The sequence below is a fragment of the Pavona decussata genome, unplaced genomic scaffold, assembly GCF_977016875.1.
Source record: "Pavona decussata unplaced genomic scaffold, jaPavDecu1.1 SCAFFOLD_46, whole genome shotgun sequence".
NCBI classification, from domain to species: Eukaryota; Metazoa; Cnidaria; class Anthozoa; order Scleractinia; family Agariciidae; genus Pavona; species Pavona decussata.
The window spans coordinates 2,417,552-2,436,745 of record NW_028145468.1 but is presented as its reverse complement, the minus strand read 5'-3'; the positions used below and the strand labels follow the sequence as shown (position 1 = coordinate 2,436,745).

Below are 19,194 nucleotides of genomic sequence, written 5' to 3'. Positions count from 1 at the left end.
AGAAACTGATCGAATTCGTAGAAGAACAAGAAAATCCGAATACAAAGAGGAAAACTGCGTACGACGTGGAGTTGTGTGAGTGTAGTTGAAAGCAGCGATGAAAGCTAGGACGGTATGTTTACTTGTTACTGTAAGCCAAATTTCTAACCATATTTAATATGCCATTTGTTTATACCAGGGACCTACCTGTTTATCCGTTTTCTATTTATATAGATTTTATTTGTGGCCTTTTCGCTTAGTCTTACTTTGTATTGACATAACTCGGCCTGGTTTACGATTGACACAAATAAACAACTGACTGTAAGCTTATGAACTCAATTTCAAACCTTAGTTTTTGAAATAAAGAACAAAGCATATTTTGTTGTATTGTGAGGATTTTATATAATAAAAAGAAAATTACATGGTCGCTTGGAGATACGAAATTTCTCTTCTCATGTTGAAAAATATTTCACTCGTTCGCTGCGCTCACTCGTGAAATATTTTTCAACACTCGAAGAGAAATTTCGTATCTCCGCGCGGCCATGTAATATCCTCTATTTACTATATATATAAATACCGAGTAAGTAACCCTCCCCTATCAAAAGAAAACAGCAGTTGATGGAAGACAAACGAGATTGTGTTTAGGCTCTGTATGTAGGACGATGAAAGAAAGATCAGAAAAACAGCCCTAAAATATGCGAGGGATAAATCTCGTGTATTTGGGACGATGAATCATTTCAAAAATTACACGAAATGCTAGTCCTTGTTTTATGCACAGTCCGCAGTCCATATTTTGTACCATTCCTGATTTTACACCCAGCCCGTAGTCCGAAGTCCCCATTCCACATTTCTCGAGTTTCGCTTGTTTGTCACCAGTAAGCGTGCATTTCTCAAAGCTCTCAAAGAGCTTTTCGCTCAAACTAACTCAGTGTGTGTTTTTTTAACATTAGAAAACTTAAATTGAATTTTGCTTTCAAAATTAAGAAAAAATGAATTTTTGGTAATGAATTTTGGGTATGTAAAATGGTTTTTCGGTTGTGACATCAGTTTTCGGGAGTTTGAGAAAAGCACTTGGGACTTTCGAAAAACGCACGCCAGGACCGAATAACCATAAGATCATCATATGAGAAATGATAATTGAACGTGGAAAAAATAAATCAGAATTTCATCACTGCACTTACTTTTGTTTGTTCAGTATCGATCCATAGTATTTTGACACTGTCGATATTAATTCACTATCAAGCTAATGGCATTCGGTTCACTCCCGTGTTGGTCAAGCGACGCTCCTCGCAAACGGGACAGTTTGTGGTCATGGTTGGTCTGTGTTTGCGCTACAATGACCTGGGTCGCATCGCTGGGGTTTCTTTTCAGCTTTGGCATTTTCCTGCCGGTGTTCATGGATTATTTCAACTCATCCCGTGAAGCTACAGGTTGGTTCATATAAATGTATATAGAACGTGTATTTTAATCTACAAGTTCTTGTCTTTTCCTCCGCTGATATTACAGAGATGTAAAAGCAATATACGCCTGTTTCGGGGTCGATAGAGGCGGGGGCAGCAGTTAGAAACTTGAAAAGAGAACCGCCGGTTCAGAACGCAGCGGCCTTGCATCCGTTACTTGCAGATAAAAAAAGAATCCAATTTGCTTTGTATGCTAAGAGTAGGGTGAAAATATGTCTAAACACTGAGTGCAAACAAGTGATCACAAGCGAAACAAAGACAGCGTGAAATATTCATACTAAGTGAATCAGCCATATTTTTACACAGGATCACTGTAATGACCTGTTATATCAAATGGACAAACTTAGATCACAAGTGACCTCGAGCTGACCACGCGCGTCCACCAACGCGAATGAGACTTATCAAAATGTGTTGCTGATATCGTACGTCATTTTTTATCGAATAATCACGATTTAAAATAAATAAGTCAATAAATATATTTATGAAAAAATAAATGGAGAACTCAATGGAAATCCACAGAGCGGATCTCCAGGAGCGGTCTATTTGCGGTTAAGGTTACTCCAAACCTTCGCGGGTGCCTTCCCGAAAAAAATTCGTACGCGCGTTGTTTTTAAGGAAACCACCACAATCTATTTAACAATTAGATTATGAGCTCGAGATTTCTATCGCGTGATAGTTGATGAGGGCGAAGCCCGAATCAACTATCACGCATAGAAATCGAGAGCGAATAATCTAATTGTTTTAGTATAAATCTACTAGTCGTTCAAAACTAAACAAGTAAATTATCTATTTCCTCATCGCAGACACTTCGAAAACGCGAAGAAGCGGCCGCCATTTTGTTGAAAATCGCTACTCACTATCTATCACAGAATAGATAGCGAGTGGCGTAACCAATCAGAGAACGGCATTCGTGATAGAACACTAGTAGATTTATACTAAATATCGATAGAAAGGTTATTTAATGCAGAATTCGATAAAATTATAAGCTATTTTGGTTATTCCTCTGCTAAGGCGAAGGAAGCCGGCAAATGACAGAGTGCCATTCCGTCGAATTAATCGGGTATCAAACGGGATCTCTGACGAAATGTAGCTGCACAGTGTTAATCATAAATTATCAATCTCTCAAAGGGTGTGAGCATTTCCCCGTATTCCTATTGGTTTTCTTTTAATATATCTGTCAAGTTTCAGTAAAAAAGAATTTGCAGACGTGTTGCGTTGCGAGGCCGCCAGGAGGGAAGTATTTGATTTAAAGAAAAATGCCGACATCCTTTTGTTCCTCGTTGTTCAGTTAACTTTCGGCAAATTTCACGAAATTCCGTCAATTCTTCATACCCTATTAATTCATTTGAAGAGGAGGCATCTTGCAGAAGTTTTCGCCTTCTAAAGATTTAGAAGCATGTCACGCCTTCTCGGAGAGTTATGTCAACACCGGGATCACACTGTGAGCCGCCAGCCAATAACATAGTAGAACTCCTGACGTTCACAGGAAGCAAAATGGTGCTTCGCGGGAAAGAAACGAAAAGAAAAGAAGATAAACCGACAAGCAAGCGCCAATGCAGCATCATAGGGAGGCACTAGTGGCCGACATGAAAGCTATCGGGTAAGTTTTGTTTGTGTTCAGTAACATTGCAAGTCTTCGAATTGATGAGCGTACACTGTATTTTGGTTTATAAACCAAGATGTGCAAGAATACTAGAACCACCAAAGGCAATCTCCAACACTTAACCAGGCTCGACGATGTAATAAATGAGGTTTAAAAGCATGGTTTTATTTTTTTTATTTGTTGAATATGTCGAGAGATACGACTTTTCAAACCGTTTTGCCGAGTTACACGTTAATGAGTGACGCATAATTTCATACGCGTTCCACATGATAAAAACTCGCTTCCATTTTTCAATTGAAAATGAAGTTCTTTTGAACAGTCTTTTATAGAATATTGAAACTACAATATATAAGGTTTTTAAATTTAATAAAAGTACATTTACAGCAATAACAACATACAGTTTCAAGGTGAAATCAGCAAAAAGTACAAGTGCGCAGCGTGAATCGTGAACTTGTAAACAAAACCGGAAACGAAAGTTTATGCGAATATTTTTTAATAAAAAGCAAACGCGCATAATAATATCTTATTGCATCTCATAGCACATTTCAATAGCTTTATTTTGGTGCAAGAACGAGAATTTTACGATGATTCAAACCCGAGCTATAGATTTTTGAACATTTTGCATCTTAAGTATCAAGTAACACGCATCAACAGAGAGGCCGTTACGCGAACTGGAGATGTAAGAAAAACTAAACGTCTAGCTACTTTCGGTAGTACGTTTTCAAATAGTTTATTAAATAACGTTTAAAAGCATAGTTTTCTTCCGTTCAATAGTTCAAAAGATATGAATTTTCAAACTTTTGGTTACACTGACGCATAATTTCCATGCGTGCAAGATAATAAAAAACTCGCTTGAATTTTTCAAATGAAAATGAAGTTCAAATCGACATTCTATTATACAAGATTGAAAATAGAATATATTAGGCTTTCAACATCAATTAAACTACATTTATAGCATTAAAAGGATAGGAGTTTCCCACTTTTCAAGTTGAATCAGTGAACAGAAGAAATACGCCTGTGTCTTTTCACTTGTAGCATCGCGTTTTTGAGTTCGAGGAGCTCGTTTGTACCTTTCTCAGGAGCCTTCGTATGTGCAGTCCACGAAACATTGCTCACTGGTCTAGGAAGATTCAAGATACTTAGCTCCTTCTGTGCTGCAAAGTGATAAGAAATTGACTTGCCTATTTCAGTCCAAAACCACAGCACTCAAACTTGAGTGTAAACAAAAAATGCTAATAAGTTGAAATGAAGCCGTTGCCGCGAAAAGGTCGCTGGGGAGTCCACGCCTTACAGAGATTATGTCACCTTGAAAACTTATTAACTTTTTTACGAAAATACCTTTTTCTCAATGTTCTCGCGCGTGTTTTAAGATTTTAAATAATTTGTTTTTTGAAAATGTAAGTTTAAGTAATTAACTTTAATTTGATCGAAAAATAAACATTCGGCAAAAAGTAGCCCCTCGAAGGTTTGGAGTAACCTTAAAAGGCTATTCTTTCACAGAAATGATGTTTCATTTAAGTTTTAATATGTTTTAGAACGGCCATCAAATGCCACGCTATTAATCACTGGATCACAATTTAAACCTACTTTGCAGTTCCCACCTGTTATACTGGATGATGGTTCCGTGATTCTCCCATCTAAGTACGCCAAGAACATTGGCGTTACATTCGACAGTATACTAGACTTTGAGCACCATATTACTGATGTTAAATATTTGCAAGTTCTGTTACTTTAATATTCGTAATATTTATCGTATTAGGAAATTTTTATCTTCCGAGCATACGAAGATTTTAGTTAAGACTTGACAACTGTAATTCATTATTATATGGCCTACTTCGCTGCCTTTTACATAAATTACACCTTGTGCAGAATTGCGCAGCTCGCTTGATTTCAGGTGGCTGCCAGTATGACCACATCACGTCATTACTAAGGGAGCAACTTTTATATTACTTTTAATAACCTTTAAGGCTCTTAATAATTTAGCTCCCTGTTACATTAGTAGCCTCCTGCACATATACACTCCAAATAGGCGATTAAGGTCCTCACTTAGTTTTCAGCTTCCAGTTCCTCTATCAAATCTGAAAACTTACTGAGATCGAGCATTCTCTGTTTGTGCCCCAAGTTATGGAACAGTCTCGCTATTTATATTCAGCGTAGCTCCAGTGTCAGTATCTTTAAAGTCATCTCTGAGAAGTTATCTTTTAAACGATATTTACCTCTTAGGCAATTTAAGTTTTATTATTTTATTTTCTTCTGTTATTGTGAAGCGCCTTAGAACTTTTGTATAAAGCGCTATATAAATATAATAATAATAATAATAATTATTATTATTATTATTATATTATCATTATCATTATTATTATTATTATTATTATTATCATTATTATCATTATTATTGTTATTATTATTATTATTATTATTATTATTATTATTATTATTATTATTATTATTATTATTATTATTATAAAATACTTCTTATGAGTGATTATGCAGGTGTTGACAGGTTTCGGGACTCTCAGATCAAGAGAAGCGTAAATTAAGAGGTGATCGCTGATTGTCATATCCATAACTTCACTTGACTTTACTAGGTGTGGGTTTGGCCAATGTTATTCACTCATCCATTCAGTCACTCATTCATCTATCAATTTATTAATTTACGTTAATTTTAAATTTCAGCATGGGTTGGTTCTGTGGCCATCCCATTGACTTTCCTCGCCGGTCATATATCAACTGCTCTGATCACGCGGTTTGGCTGCCGCATCACCGGACTCATCGGAGGTGCATTTTGTGTCGTCAGCTTGATAGCCAGCTCCTTTGCTGAGAATATGTGGGTTCTCTTCTTCACGTACAGCATTCTTTATGGTTTGGGTTCCAGTTGTGCATATTCCTCAGGCCTGGTTGTCATTAGCCAGTTCTTTAAAAACAGACAGTCACTTGCCTCTAGGGTGCTGAGCGTAGGGCCTGGGGTAGGAGTACTTATTATGGGCCCCACATTAGAGGCCCTGATAAAGGCCACCGGCTGGCAGTCTACTTGTCGTATAATGGCCGGAGTTGTTTTTGCCCTGTACTCGCTTGTTATAACCTATGATCCAAATGTGGAAACAGATGAAAAAAATAGTAGCAAAAAAGGAGAGGAGGAGGAAGATGAAGGCGAAGGAAGGGACAAAGGTGGAAGGATGATCACGAAATTTAAGAATGTGTTTGATTTCTCAGTATGGAAAGAGCCACCTGTTATCGCCCTTATCCTTGGTGTGTGCGTAGAGGAGTTTGGCCATTTTGTCCCTCAGATTCATTTGGTAAGTGCTCGCAAATTTTTGGTTCATGTCATTAGGCACCGTTCACTTTTTCATGAGAAGAGCTGCGTAAGTGGAATTGGGCTAGGGGAAATGTGAAAATACTACAACTATAACGAAGGAAGACTGGCTGTACAGCTGGGACTGAAGTAAGCCAGGCTGATACTGCGTAGAAAACTAACACGACAGCGACATGACAGAGACAAAACTGAGCGTCATAAATGCTGCCGTGGATAGCTGTTTCGAGCTGGTTGGCTGTCGTCAGCACGGTTTAGAAGCGAGAAGTAGAATATTCAACCAACGTGAGATCGGTTGTCTCTAAATGTGCGTGGTAATGACTCCGGATGGGCCCAGATTCAGATATTTGCTAACACCATAGCGTGTGATTATGAACAATGAACAATGAATTTGACTGAATATCATGCCGCTGTCACAATAACCTGAGTGGGGATAGTACAGAACTATCCTTAAGCGAACACATGGACAAAACCACATCAAAAATATATACAGCATAACTGATCTGAAAAGAACTACGGTCCAAACTATAAAAGTAATATAAATAAGACTCCAAATAGTGAGCCGTAAAAATTATTTCGGATCGACAAAATTCTACCAGCCCTCCTCCCTCCCTCCCTCCCTCCCTCCCTCCCCCCTCCCTCCTCCCTCCCTCCCTCCCTCCCCCCTCCCTCCTCCCTCCTCTCCCTCCGCATAAAATGAATTTTCCCTTATTGTTCATTTATCTCTATTGCTTTTTTTTTCTTTTAGATTCGCTATTGTGAAGATCTGGGCATTTCATCTGAGAGAGGATCAAAGCTACTCATGTCTTTTGGCCTGGGTTCCGCTATCGGTCGCCTACTGGCCGGAATTTTGTGCCACCACCCCAGAGTGAACGCTTTTATCGTTTTCTGGGCAGCAGAATTTGTGATTGGTTTAAGCACAATTCTAGTGACTCTAACAAGCAACTACGCGCCGCTGATCATCTGTATGATAATTTACGGGCTCGGCGACGGGTTCTTTTTTACCAGTTTAACAGTTCTCCTTCTTACTGTCAGTCCTCAAAAAACTACTGCCGTGATCGGGTGGGAGATGATGTTGCTGTCGCTCTTCGTGACCAGCGGTCCTCCGTTAGCTGGTAAGTGTCTTGTTATAAAATGGGCCCAGGTCGCTCGCGGCCCACGCCCGCATCATGTTCTGCTGGGCCCAGTTGTTCGAAAGCCGATTAACGCTAATCCCCGATTAAAAGTTAACTGAGGTTTTCATCTGGCTCCTTAAAAATGCTTTTAAAGGTTAATTTTAAGCTAATGGTATAGGAAAGTCCATGTCAAAACTGAGAAACAAAAATCTTTTGGAAGCATCCTTACTGATTAGCAATTAAACTCCAATCAAAGTTCACGTTAACCCAGGATTAGCTTAATCGGGCTTTGAACAACCCGGCCCTGGATGTTCCTTTTCTTTTTTTTTTTTTTTTTTTTTTGCGAAAACGAAGGATCAACGCTGGGTTAATTTGCTGAGTTAAAACGTGTCAAAATGACGACAAGTTTAACAGTCTAAAATGTTCAGGGTTTGAAGAAGCGGTCTGGAACACAAAGAGTATCGACTTTCGGCAACTCCGGCCGTTTACGAGCTCATGAGCTGAGACAAGGTACAGCTGATAAAAGTAGCAGTGGTGACGCAAATCCTCAAGTAATGCAATCATATAATAAGCGTGCCGAGTGCTATTGTACAATATTAGCATTCATGCAGCCCTGTTTAAAATACATTCAGTTTTATTTTTTTAAACAAATCAATTATCTACTTTGAAACGTACGTTTACAGACATCTACATCAGCCATTTAGCCAGACCATGCTATTTTTTGACTGATTTTTACTTGAGTTTATCTGGTCAGTCAAATCACGAATCACAAACCAGAGATTGAGCAGATCACGTGTCAGAGCTAATGTTAAATTCATGAGACATTAGTGATAGAGAAAATATAAACGGTTTCCCTGATTTCCTTTGATGTATTCTCCTACAGACGTCTTATTTACATGTTTGTTTCACAATCATTGTTATACTCTTTCTTCATTCAGGTCTTCTAGCAGACAAGTTGGGTTCGTATGTGATACCTTTCCAAGTGGCTGGTGGCATCACAATAGCAGGATCTTTTATCCCTATTATACTACTTTGTTACCAACGACATCAACGTACTGCTTCCATACTAGACGAAAATGAAGGCGAGAAGCTACTAAACAACAGCTCACCCGAAGCAAACTATCAAACTATAACCAAAGATAATAAAATATGAAAGATGTTAGGTATAGTGACACTTTTTTAACGTCTTTCGTGTTGCTGCAGCCGTAAACAACGCACCGCAGCACCATCTTTCTTCCTTTGCATAAAGAAAAACGCTGAAACAGAGAATCCGCGAAAGCAGCGTTCTTGTATTGACGTCACAGGTCCACTATCCCTAGTCTCCCGCCTTGCGCGGTTTTGTACACAACCGGCAGTGAAATTTCACGTCTTTGACCGCCTCAAACGAGGGGAAGAAAAATCGATAGCGAATTAAGTTTTTCGATTTTCATACGAGAACAACAAGAAGATTCGATCAAGCAAAAAAAAAAAAAAAAAATCTGTCATATACACTTTAACTGCGTCTGCTTGAAACGTGTGAATAAATAATCAGAAGGGAAATAGGCCATTTCCGAGTTGCTGTGAACCACACCATCAATGCGAGGCTAAGTGCAAACCTTTTCATGTAAGAATTAGTTTTGTTTGCATATGAATGAAAACTAATTTTCATAACAAAAACTTTGCACTTAGCCTCGCTTTCATAATGAGGTTCAATGCCCTTCTGAGTAGCCAGTGTGAACTGCGCGTTAGAACTATTCACGACTCAATATACTACTTTGCAAACAGCATTCGGTGAGCAAGTTATGGTCGTTTTCTCGACTTGATAGGTTGCCATAACAACAGTATAACCTGTTAAAAGGACTCCTAATTTTACCCGCCTTAAGTAGTTCCAAGTCAATTATTATAGAACTGTAATCAGCATTTTTAGATCCACCGGCTTAAATTTTCGAAAATTTAAGATGGCACTGAACCCCAATCAGACCTTTTTTTACTTTGCAAAAGCGTTGCATTTGAATACAGTCCAACCTCCCGTAAGCGAGCCAAGATTTAGTGGTCCCTTATGGGGGGGTGGTCGCTTATGAGAGTCGAACCAGAGGGGATCTCTTCGGAGAACAGGTCTGACAGGTCTCCTATATTAGTAGAGAATTTACCTCATACATTTTTCCCGTTACAATACGAGCAGTGCTAAGTTATCACTAAAAGTTCCTCATAAACTCTGAGGACATGGAGATCAGACCATGTGTCAAGTGGTCGCTTACAAGAGGTTAAAAACAACGAAAAATTAGAATGCCGTCACCTCAAAAAGTGGTCGCGGTCGCTTACGAGAGGTTCCAACTATAGGGCCTTGACTGGGAAATATTTGATGTTTTGGATAGGTGGTCGTTTAAGGGAGGTGATTGCTTACGAGAGGTTGTCGCACATGGAGCTTCGGCTGCATGTTTATTATAGTTCCATAACGAAAAATGGAGGTCGCTGAGCTCGTGTTTGAGTTATAACCACTAAAAAGTTAAAAATAAAATGAGATGCTGCCACTGACTGAAAAACAAAATTACATATATCATTTATTCACCTTTCTTAAAACATGACATCACATTTATTTCATAACTGTTAAATACTTTCACGAGCCTCTGCTGGAATTACACAATTCTCAAGCTCTGAACAAACTACATGTACGTTCAAACTCCTTAAAAGTCTGAAAATCGTACACTACACACTGAATGATAAAGAAGTCATCATGTGTTTCATCCGATTTCCAAACATCTCGAAGTTTGTTGAAAAACTTCGGCTGGACCTCGTGTTTTCAACCCACTTCTCGATCGGTGTTTAGAAATCGGACAAAACAATTCAAACGTTAAAACCTTAAACCTAAAGGCAAGACCTTTAGAACACACACGCATGCAAGAAACGCTTTGGGTTAATACTTCCTTATATTGTGCTTCCCTGCAAAGAAATTTATCTATGATTTCTGTTTATGCTTCGTGCATTATATGTATAACGTTTTTCTCAGCAAGTTCTACTTTTACTGTAAATATACATGTAAACTTGAAAATGATGACATGGAGTCAAGTTCTACTTTATCTATGTAATTTCTATCCCCACCAGATATGACAGTAACTATAGACTCATATTTAAAAGTGGATATTGGAAGCAATTTTGGGGTAAAGTGACTTAAATTTTTTACTGCATGTTTTTGAAATAATTCATACTAGTAAACATTTACAGAAAGTTTCAGAAAACTTTTACGTCAACTTTCATTACGAGAGAATCATCTTAACGGAAGGAGAGTTCTATTCTTTCATCTGACTTGAGCAATAAGCTGTATTGGTCAGTAAAAAATAATGCACCGGCGTCTGCGAAGGTGCAAAGGCTAAATCCCTAGAGCTAGCGTGCGAGTTACACTACCAATTTGCAACCGTATTGTAAATTAAATTTTAAGAAACTGGATCATTGTATAATGAAATACTGGGCATATGATTGGCTTAGAGGCTATGGTATATAAGCCATTATACAATGCCCGAAAAATAGGTTGTTCTCATGGTAAAGCGAAATCAGCAAGATTAGCAATATTTCTAGATTGTTTTAATAGAACAATTCTTCCACCTGTCCACTCAAGCTTGTTGGATATGATATGATTATAGCCAACTATCTATCATCTCATATCCAACGCGCGCTTGTGGAATCTGATTGTTAACTATATCCTCCCGGTTACGGGTTGAGAGGTTTTAAACATAGGAAATCGAAACACCGATGTCATTAGCGTTGGAGATTTGGTTTAGTAGTTTCTCGCCTCCGTCATCCCGTTACATGACTTTTTGGTCCTGTAGCGTGAACGTAGCAGCATTTTTGTCAGCATCATAAGTAGAGGGTGGAGCCCGTTTGCAACAGAGCCGTATGAAAGGAATGAAAGCACCTGCGAGAGTAATGCTACCAGCCACTTGGAAAGGTATCACATAGGAACCCAACTTGTCGGCAAGCAGACCTGAAAAAGCGATAATAATATTCTGATTCAATACTGGCACAATTTGGAAATTAAGAGAGTACATCAAAGGCAATAAGGAACAGTGTCTAGAAGAAGAGCTATCGATCCGAATCACGGGTCAGATAAATTTAATTTCGCGTCAATTCCCCAATCACATTACTTGTTGACCTCAGTGAGAAAGATATTCAGGTTAATACTATGAAAGTTGTTTGTCATCGTGGTTTAAAATGATAGTTGATTTTTATCGTCTGTCTCACGATTAAGTCACATAGATGTGGATCGCAACGTTTAAACTACCGAGGGGAGCGGGAGTGGGTGTTTAGTGGGGGAAGGGAAGCGAAAAAATAGAGTCCCTATTTTTCCCGCCGCCTCCCAACTCCGCTCCCCCTCCCTCGGTAGTTTAGCCACTCTCCCCAGATCGCGCTCGCTATTACAAACCAAGATGGCGGCGGTTTCATCGAAGCGCACCGGTCTCGAGAATCCCACGGAAAAATAGGGGGACTGTGAACAGTCTAGGTTTTGTGTCAGGCCTTCCTTTCCTCTTCTCCCCCTTCCCCTCCCCCTCCCCCTCCCCTCCCCCCCTCCCCTTAGGAAGGCGTGATACTCAGGCTAGTTATCCTGTGTCAACCTGTGCTAGAGGAGCTATCTTCCGTTTGATCCTTTTAGTTGTCGGAGCCTAACCTGAGTATCATGCCTTCTTAAGGTTGGTTAATCTCGTACCCAGATCTCAGACGACTCTGGGATGTCGAAATGTGAGATCTGGGTACGAGATTAAAGGTTTGGCCAACGCTTGGCACAGGCTGCAGAAGTAGAAGCAGCAGCGAAAGCAACAAAAATTGGACACTTACCAGCTAATGGAGGACCGCTGGCCAAGAAGAACGACACCAACATCATCTCCCAACCGAGCACCGCTGCAGTTTTCTGAGGACTGACAGTAAGAAGGAGAACTGTTAAACTGGTAAAAAAGAACCCGTCGCTGAGCCCGTAAATGACAATGTAGATGACCAGCGGCGTGTAGGTGCTTGCTAGAGTCACTAGAATTGTGCTCAAACCAACCACAAATTCTGCTGCCTGGAAAACGATGAAAGCGTTCACTCTTGGGTGGTTGATCAAGATACCAGCCAGTAAGCGACCGATAGCGGAACATAGACCATAATAAATGAACAGTTTTGATCCTCTCTCAGACGAAATGCCCAGATCTTCACAATAGCGAATCTAAAAGAAAAACAAAACAATACAGATTTTACCATACAGGTTACATGGAGGATGCCACAACCAATTCATAGACCCAAAACAAAAAAAGTGTCTTAACACTTACCAAATGAATCTGAGGGACGAAATGCCCAAACTCCACTACGCATGCACCAAGGATAAAAAACACAACTGGAGGCTCTTTCCACACTGACAAATCAAATACATTCTTTATTTGCGTTATCATCTTTTCTTTTTTTGTCTTTCCACCGGCGTCTTCCTTCTCCGCCATTTCGTTGCTGCTACTTTCTTCTCCATCTGCCTCCACATTAGGATCAAAGGTTATCGCAAGAGAGCACAGAACAAAAGCAACGCCAGCCATTATCTGATAAGTGGACTGCCAGCCGACGGCCCTTATTAGGGCCTCTAATGTGGGGCCCATAACAAGGACCCCTCCCCCGTGCCCTGCTGTCAGCACACCAGTGGCAAGTGACTGTCTCTTCTTAAAGAACTGGCTAATTACAACCAGGCCTGCAGAGAATGTACAACAGCAACCAAAACCAAACAATAGGCTGTACGTGAAGAACAGAAGCAAGATGTTCTCAACAAGGGAGCTGGCTATCAAACTCACGACACAAAATGCACCTCCAATAAGAGTGGTGATGCGGCAGCCAAACCGCGTGATCAGAGCGGTTGATATATGACCGGCGAAGAAAGTCAATGCGATGGCTACAGAACCAACCCATGCTGAAATAAAAAAAGTAAGAAGTGTTTGACAGTATTAGAAACGCATTACAGCAATGACAAGTGAGAACTGACATTCCCGTCAAGCACCAATATGGTCAGAGTTGGCACCATATGTGGGTTGTTTTCGAGTCATGGAGCGGCGAGAGTTCTTTCTGCGTAAAAACTGTGCAAGGATTTAGAATTACACAAGCCTATGGTCAGAACAAATTAAAGGAAGAAAGAGAGAGAATGAATGAACGTTATTTACCCACGGCATTTACATCTGTAAAAAAACTACTGCTTTACAGGAAAGCTTCACAGAAAAGAGAGGCCCTCCATTTTACTGTCAGCCATGTTTAGTTGAAAGACTTGAAAGCTAAGAGATTTTGGCGGAACAGTAGTGTGCTGCCATTTACGGGAGGTGTCAACACACGGTAGGTGTTCGACCGTATTTGTGGCGTATTAGGGACTCAGTTTAGTCAGTTTAAGCAGCTACTAAGGGAACGAAAAGTAGGAAAAATCAGGTATCCCACAATGCCTCGCTTCCAACTATATTATCAACTCGATGTTGATACGCGATCTCGCATTTGGGATGGGGCTTCTCGGAGTGAACGCTGATCTGCCCTCTCCGTCCCCATTGCTTAACGTGAATTGCTTAGATTTAGACAGTCAGAGTTATGTCAATTCGTCAAACTTAGCCTGTTGTAGGTTTCTAACGGTCATGGGACACGTTAGTTTTCCAAAAGACTTATTACGAGAGCGGCTTCTTTGCTTGTTTGTGCGATCAGAACTGATTGAACGGCCGCTTGCCACTCGACTCTTCTTCGACTCGGCTTCCATGCATTTACCGTTTGCTTGAATATCGACTTAAAAGGAAGCATTTATGTCACCACTTGATGTCCTTACACGAATAGAACCGAACAGAATCGTGCTTAAGGTACTGTTCATTTCGACTGGGAAAACGAGTGATCGTTCAAAAGCAGTTACACGTACTATAAAAGCATCATGCAGTTGTTGACATGTTTGGCGCCAATTTAGGCAAACTTCAACGAACACAAATTCCTTCAAAACATGGGGACTTAAGGGGACCTTGAATAAAATTCAAAGGAGATACTATTCGAGCAACAACAGGCAAGATTTTACGCTAATGTACCCAGGATTGAACTCGCTAGGATCAAATTTGGGTCAAGCCTTTGAGAGCCGCGAACGAACAAAGCGAGTCGATCATGCATACCACTCCAAACAATTGTATGTTTTTCTGTATTCTTACGCAAATTAGCTGCGAAATTGTAATGCAAGCTTGAACTTAATTGTCAAAGCAATACAAAAAACGATTTAACTTACATTCTCAGATCCTGAATAAGGAAAAATAGAGGGTCCCCGATAGGTTTTTCGGGATCCAGGATTTGGCTTTTTTAAAGGTCGGGATTCGGGATTTTAGCGGAAAAGAGCGACGATATTCGGGATTAGAATTAGGAACGGTACGCGGGATTTGACGATTTTACGAAGCGGGATTCGGGAAATGTTACTTTAAAAAAACGAAATCCGGAAAGTCACGCACGTATCAAGCATGTTATTAGCCAATCTCGTACGCAGAGTCCTCAGGCTTTTTGGTCAGCGGGTGGGCGCCAGGAAAGACTCTGGAGAATTCGAAAAAATTTAAATATTTTGATTGGCTACCTTTTGGCTGCCATGTAACGGCTTCCATTGTTTTACCGCAGAAATCCTACGGTAATAAAATTCCAGTACCCCAGAGTCTCTCCTTGCGACCAACCGCTGGCTAAAGAGCCTGAGGACTCTGGGTACGAGATTGGTTATCAGCCGGATACCACTAAATTTGGATTGCACTGTCTGTTACAAGTGTACTGTAACTTTATCTTATCTATGTAAATAAGCTGTACAAATTTTGGGGGGCCAAAACTATGTCACGCACAAAATTTGTCGCACCTTGCACACCTTTTGGCCTGTTTCCTACGTGTAAATCTGCCCTCGTAGGTGCGGGTTTACGAAATGTAAAATTTATTTTGGTCTCTTATGTAGGTATATATATTCAGGTCACTTATGTTGTATTGTAAAACTTCCTGATGAAGTGTACGTTAGTCACACGAAACGCGTGGGAGAAAATAAATCGTTTTACAACTCTACGAGTTCGGAGACGTGCTGCACGCTAGTTTTATCTTAAAAATTAGAAAAAAAAACTAAATTTTAAAATCTTATACTTCTATGAAAACATTGGCCAAGTACATGTCTGTAATCACTGTGTAATCGGCGAAAAAGCATTTAAAAATATACTTATCGGGCCCGATAAGTTAACGGGACTTTCGAAAAACGGCCTCCAGCTGACCGGGATCGGGATTGGGCTAAAACAGGGGTCGGGATTACGGGATTGAGGGAAAATTTTGTCCGGGATGGCGGGATTGAAGAACCCTATTGGGGACCCTCAAAATAACCACTTGATTCAGTCGATTTCGGACTGCGTGCTCGCCTTCGCATCGATACTTGACACCTTCTAGTCGATAATTTTTCGCGGAGACTCATGGAATACCTGATTTCTCCTCGACCTCCTTTGGGAACGACAACGAGAACATCACAAAACGATAGGATTTAATGAGAAAAACAATGGCCTTGCACGTGCGTCAGAAATTTTGGTACATTTCTTTGCCGTCCTCAGCAAAACAAAATCGTGAAATGGACCAAATTCAAGGTTTTGTGGACAACGTGTGACACATGACAGAGAATTATTATTCTCTGTCTTAACGTGAATGCCGTTCCTATTAATTCTGTTCCTGGATAGTTCGGCCACATTGTACAAGTTGAACGAGTGTGAATATTCGCGAAATAGTTCAAGAAACGTAAACTTATATATTTTCAGGTGAAGTTTTCGTTGGCGATGCCGTCGTGGTTGCTTAGGTTGCGTTTGATTGACTTTATTGATTGAATAAGAATAAGCGGAATGGCTGTTAAATTTCTCTTCAGTTTTAAGAAATTTGGGAGGCCAATTCTGCAAACTGTCGCTGACACATGAGAATTTAAGAGCCGTCTCGTATTCCAGTAACTCCTAAAACCTTTTATGAGGGATTTCTTGTCATCGTTGAATAATTCCTATTCCGGAACAGGGTCAATCGAACGCACCCTAAAAGTCCCTATTGTACTATTGTACAATCGATGTACAACTATCTTATTTTGGCCGCCCGAGGCAGTCGCATGGCTAACATCATTTGTTATCGATCGTAAAGGGACTGACAGTTGGAATAAAAGGAAACGGAAGAATCGATACGAACTTGTGAGTTTTTGAAATGCGATTGCTATGTATATACGAACCTGTTGTTTCACGGGATGCATTGAAATAATCCATGAACACCGGCAGGAAAATGCCAAAGCTGAAAAGAAACCCGAGCGATGCAACCCAGGTCATTGTTGCGCAAACACAGACCAACCATGACCACAAACTGTCCCGTTTGCGAGGAGCGCCGCTTGACCAACATGGCAGTAAACTGAATGCCATAAGTGTGATGGTGACGTTTCTGCCGTGGAAATACTATGTGCCGATTGCCAAAAGAAGCTGAAAAGTGCTGTCATAAAATGCTGGAGTTTTCACCACGGACTTAAGTTTTAAAATATGCTTTTGTTACGTTATGGTTTTCTCACAATGGACCGATCGTGTGGTGCTATTGTTTTTGTTCGATGTATATTAACATAAAAAAGCTTAACGTGGACTGTGGACTGATGTGGACTGTGGACTGATGTGAACTAACGTGGACTGTGGACTAATAGGGACCTTAAGCAGAGACGACGACGACGACGCCGACGAAAACTAAACTTAAAAAATTACCTTCGCGTCTTCTGAATAAATTCGCGATGATTTATACTCTCTCAGTTTGTGCAATGTAGCCGAACTATCGAGGAGCGGGCGCCTTTAAAGTTCAGAAAGAGAAAGGAAAATTAATCATCATGCGTTCACGTTCTCCATAAAACCTTAAATTTGGTCATTTCACGTTGTTGTTTTGCAGAGGACGGCAAAAAAAAATGTACCAAAGTGTGTAACGCACGTGCAGAGCCAGTGTTTTGCTTATTTCAACGTTCTCGTTGACGTCGTCGTCGCTGCTTAAGGTCCCTAATGTGGACTGTGGACTAATGTGGAATGTGAAAAAAAAAATTTAAAAATTTAAAGAGGACGGCAAAGAAATGTACCAAAGTGTGTAACGCACGTGCAGAGCCAGTGTTTTGCTAATTAAAACTATTGTTTTCTGACGTTCTCGTTGACGTCGACGTCGTCGCTGCTTAAGGTCCCTAATGTGGACTGTGGACTAATGTGGAATGTGGACTAACGTGGACTGTGGACTAACATGGAGTGTGGAGCATGATTATCTATAATTTAGAAAATAAATTAGGAAGTAAGTGCATGATTATCTATAATTTAGAAAATAAATTATTGTGATCCTGTGATCCTGTACCTACAGAAGCAACCAAAACATTAAACGTCCTGTGCTCACGTTCTCCATCAAAGCTTTAATTAATTTGGTCATTTACAGTTCTCGTTGCCGTTACGTATTGCAGCTGGGTAATGACTGAATTAACCACAGGCTAGTGACTGGGTTTGGTTTTGTTTTCGTAGCCGATTAGGCCCGGTTCATACGTCGAACTTTACATGAGCTCGGCGCATGTAAAGATCGACGTATATTGAATCGGTTAGGATCGACAGAATGATTTGGATTTGGGTCGACCCGCCCGGCGTTCTTTTCGACTGCGCCAGTCGAATAGAACGGCAAAAGTTCGACTTCGATTCAGACGTCGAACTTTTACATGTGCCAAACCAACTGCATACTTCTGATACTTTACGTATAAATTATAGATCTCTCAGTGTTGACCTTTTGATTTTGATCATGAAGGAAACTACTCAAATTTACCGAATGGACGTTTTCTTATCATTCGGAGCCGTTTGAATTAGTTCCTTTATCCTGTTATGTACGCTAGCTCTGTGGCATTTGTTTAGGCTTATCGGCTCAAGTTAACTGCAAGGTCTCAGGGAGCACTGAAGAAATTTTATCTGTAAAGACACAGGAACCTTAAAATTCTTTTTTCGTCCAGGACGGTGACAACTAGATTTTCATTGTACATTTTCGACACCAAACTTCCCGGATCTCGTTTCTTTAGAGTAACATTTCCCACATCCCACTTCGTAAAATCGTCAAATCCCGCGTCCCGTCCCTCAGTTCTAATCCCGAATGTCGTCGCTCTTTTCCGCTAAAATCCCGAATCCCGACCTTTAAAAAAGCCAAATCCCGGATCCTGAAAAACCTATTGGGGACCGTCTTTTATTACAGCCTTTAATTTATTTTTACTTTTACAAGAGTCCCATTTTTTTGCTTACAGCATTTCATTTATATATATATATTTTTTTTGTATTTGCAGCGTGACCTTGTACATTATTGTGGGCCATTGTAAACTTGGACTGAATAGGGAACACACCTGGCGATTTTATACGCTGATCGCGACGATCGGCGTATTAAATCGCCAGGTGTGTCGCTTGCTTTAAGCAGCGACGACGACGACGGTAACGAGAACGTCGGAAAACAATAGTTTTCATTAGCAAAACATTTGCTTTACACTTGCGTTATACACCTTAGTACATTTTTTTACCGTCCCCCGCAAAAACAACAACGTGAAACTGGACCACATTCAAGGTTTAAGGCTGGTTTCCATATGATCGCGGATCGCAGATCGCAGATCGAAATAAGGTCTGCGATCGTCTGCAATCATATGGAAACCAGCCTTTAGATAGAACATGGTTCTATCTTCTGCGATCGTCTGCGATGATCGCAGACGATCGCAGAAGTAGTTTCCATATGATC

At 40.3% G+C, this 19,194-nt stretch overlaps 2 protein-coding genes across 2 annotated transcripts; one reads left to right on the top strand and one right to left on the bottom strand.

The window, feature by feature from the left end:
• The first annotated feature begins 542 nt into the window (after positions 1 to 542).
• Positions 543 to 9,116, top strand: LOC146482467 (monocarboxylate transporter 10-like). The gene is made up of 4 exons (XM_085107319.1): positions 543 to 1,409; positions 5,719 to 6,338; positions 7,101 to 7,467; positions 8,406 to 9,116. The coding sequence occupies exons 1-4, from the start codon at positions 1,226 to 1,228 to the stop codon at positions 8,618 to 8,620; spliced, it is 1,386 nt and encodes a 461-aa protein (XP_084963445.1). The 5' UTR covers positions 543 to 1,225; the 3' UTR covers positions 8,621 to 9,116.
• Positions 9,117 to 9,982: 866 nt separating this feature from the next.
• Positions 9,983 to 17,042, bottom strand: LOC146482466 (monocarboxylate transporter 10-like). Its single transcript, XM_085107309.1, has 4 exons — positions 16,664 to 17,042; positions 12,744 to 13,363; positions 12,274 to 12,640; positions 9,983 to 11,425 (listed from the first exon to the last, which is right to left on the bottom strand). Exons 1-4 carry the CDS (start codon positions 16,845 to 16,847, stop codon positions 11,247 to 11,249), a joined length of 1,350 nt encoding a protein of 449 aa, XP_084963435.1. The 5' UTR covers positions 16,848 to 17,042; the 3' UTR covers positions 9,983 to 11,246.
• Positions 17,043 to 19,194: the final 2,152 nt, after the last annotated feature.

Excerpts from the sequence above, each read along its gene's own strand:
- LOC146482466 (XM_085107309.1), bottom strand. The coding sequence starts at position 16,847 with ATGGCATTCAGTTTACTGCCATGTTGGTCAAGCGGCGCTCCTCGCAAA. Across the intron at positions 13,364-16,663 it reads TGCATCCCGTGAAACAACAG|CATGGGTTGGTTCTGTAGCC; the intron begins GTTCGTATATAC and ends TTTTTATTTCAG. Across the intron at positions 12,641-12,743 it reads TCGTCCCTCAGATTCATTTG|ATTCGCTATTGTGAAGATCT; the intron begins GTAAGTGTTAAG and ends TTTTTCTTTTAG.
- LOC146482467 (XM_085107319.1), top strand. The coding sequence starts at position 1,226 with ATGGCATTCGGTTCACTCCCGTGTTGGTCAAGCGACGCTCCTCGCAAA. Across the intron at positions 1,410-5,718 it reads CTCATCCCGTGAAGCTACAG|CATGGGTTGGTTCTGTGGCC; the intron begins GTTGGTTCATAT and ends TTTAAATTTCAG. Across the intron at positions 7,468-8,405 it reads CAGCGGTCCTCCGTTAGCTG|GTCTTCTAGCAGACAAGTTG; the intron begins GTAAGTGTCTTG and ends TTCTTCATTCAG.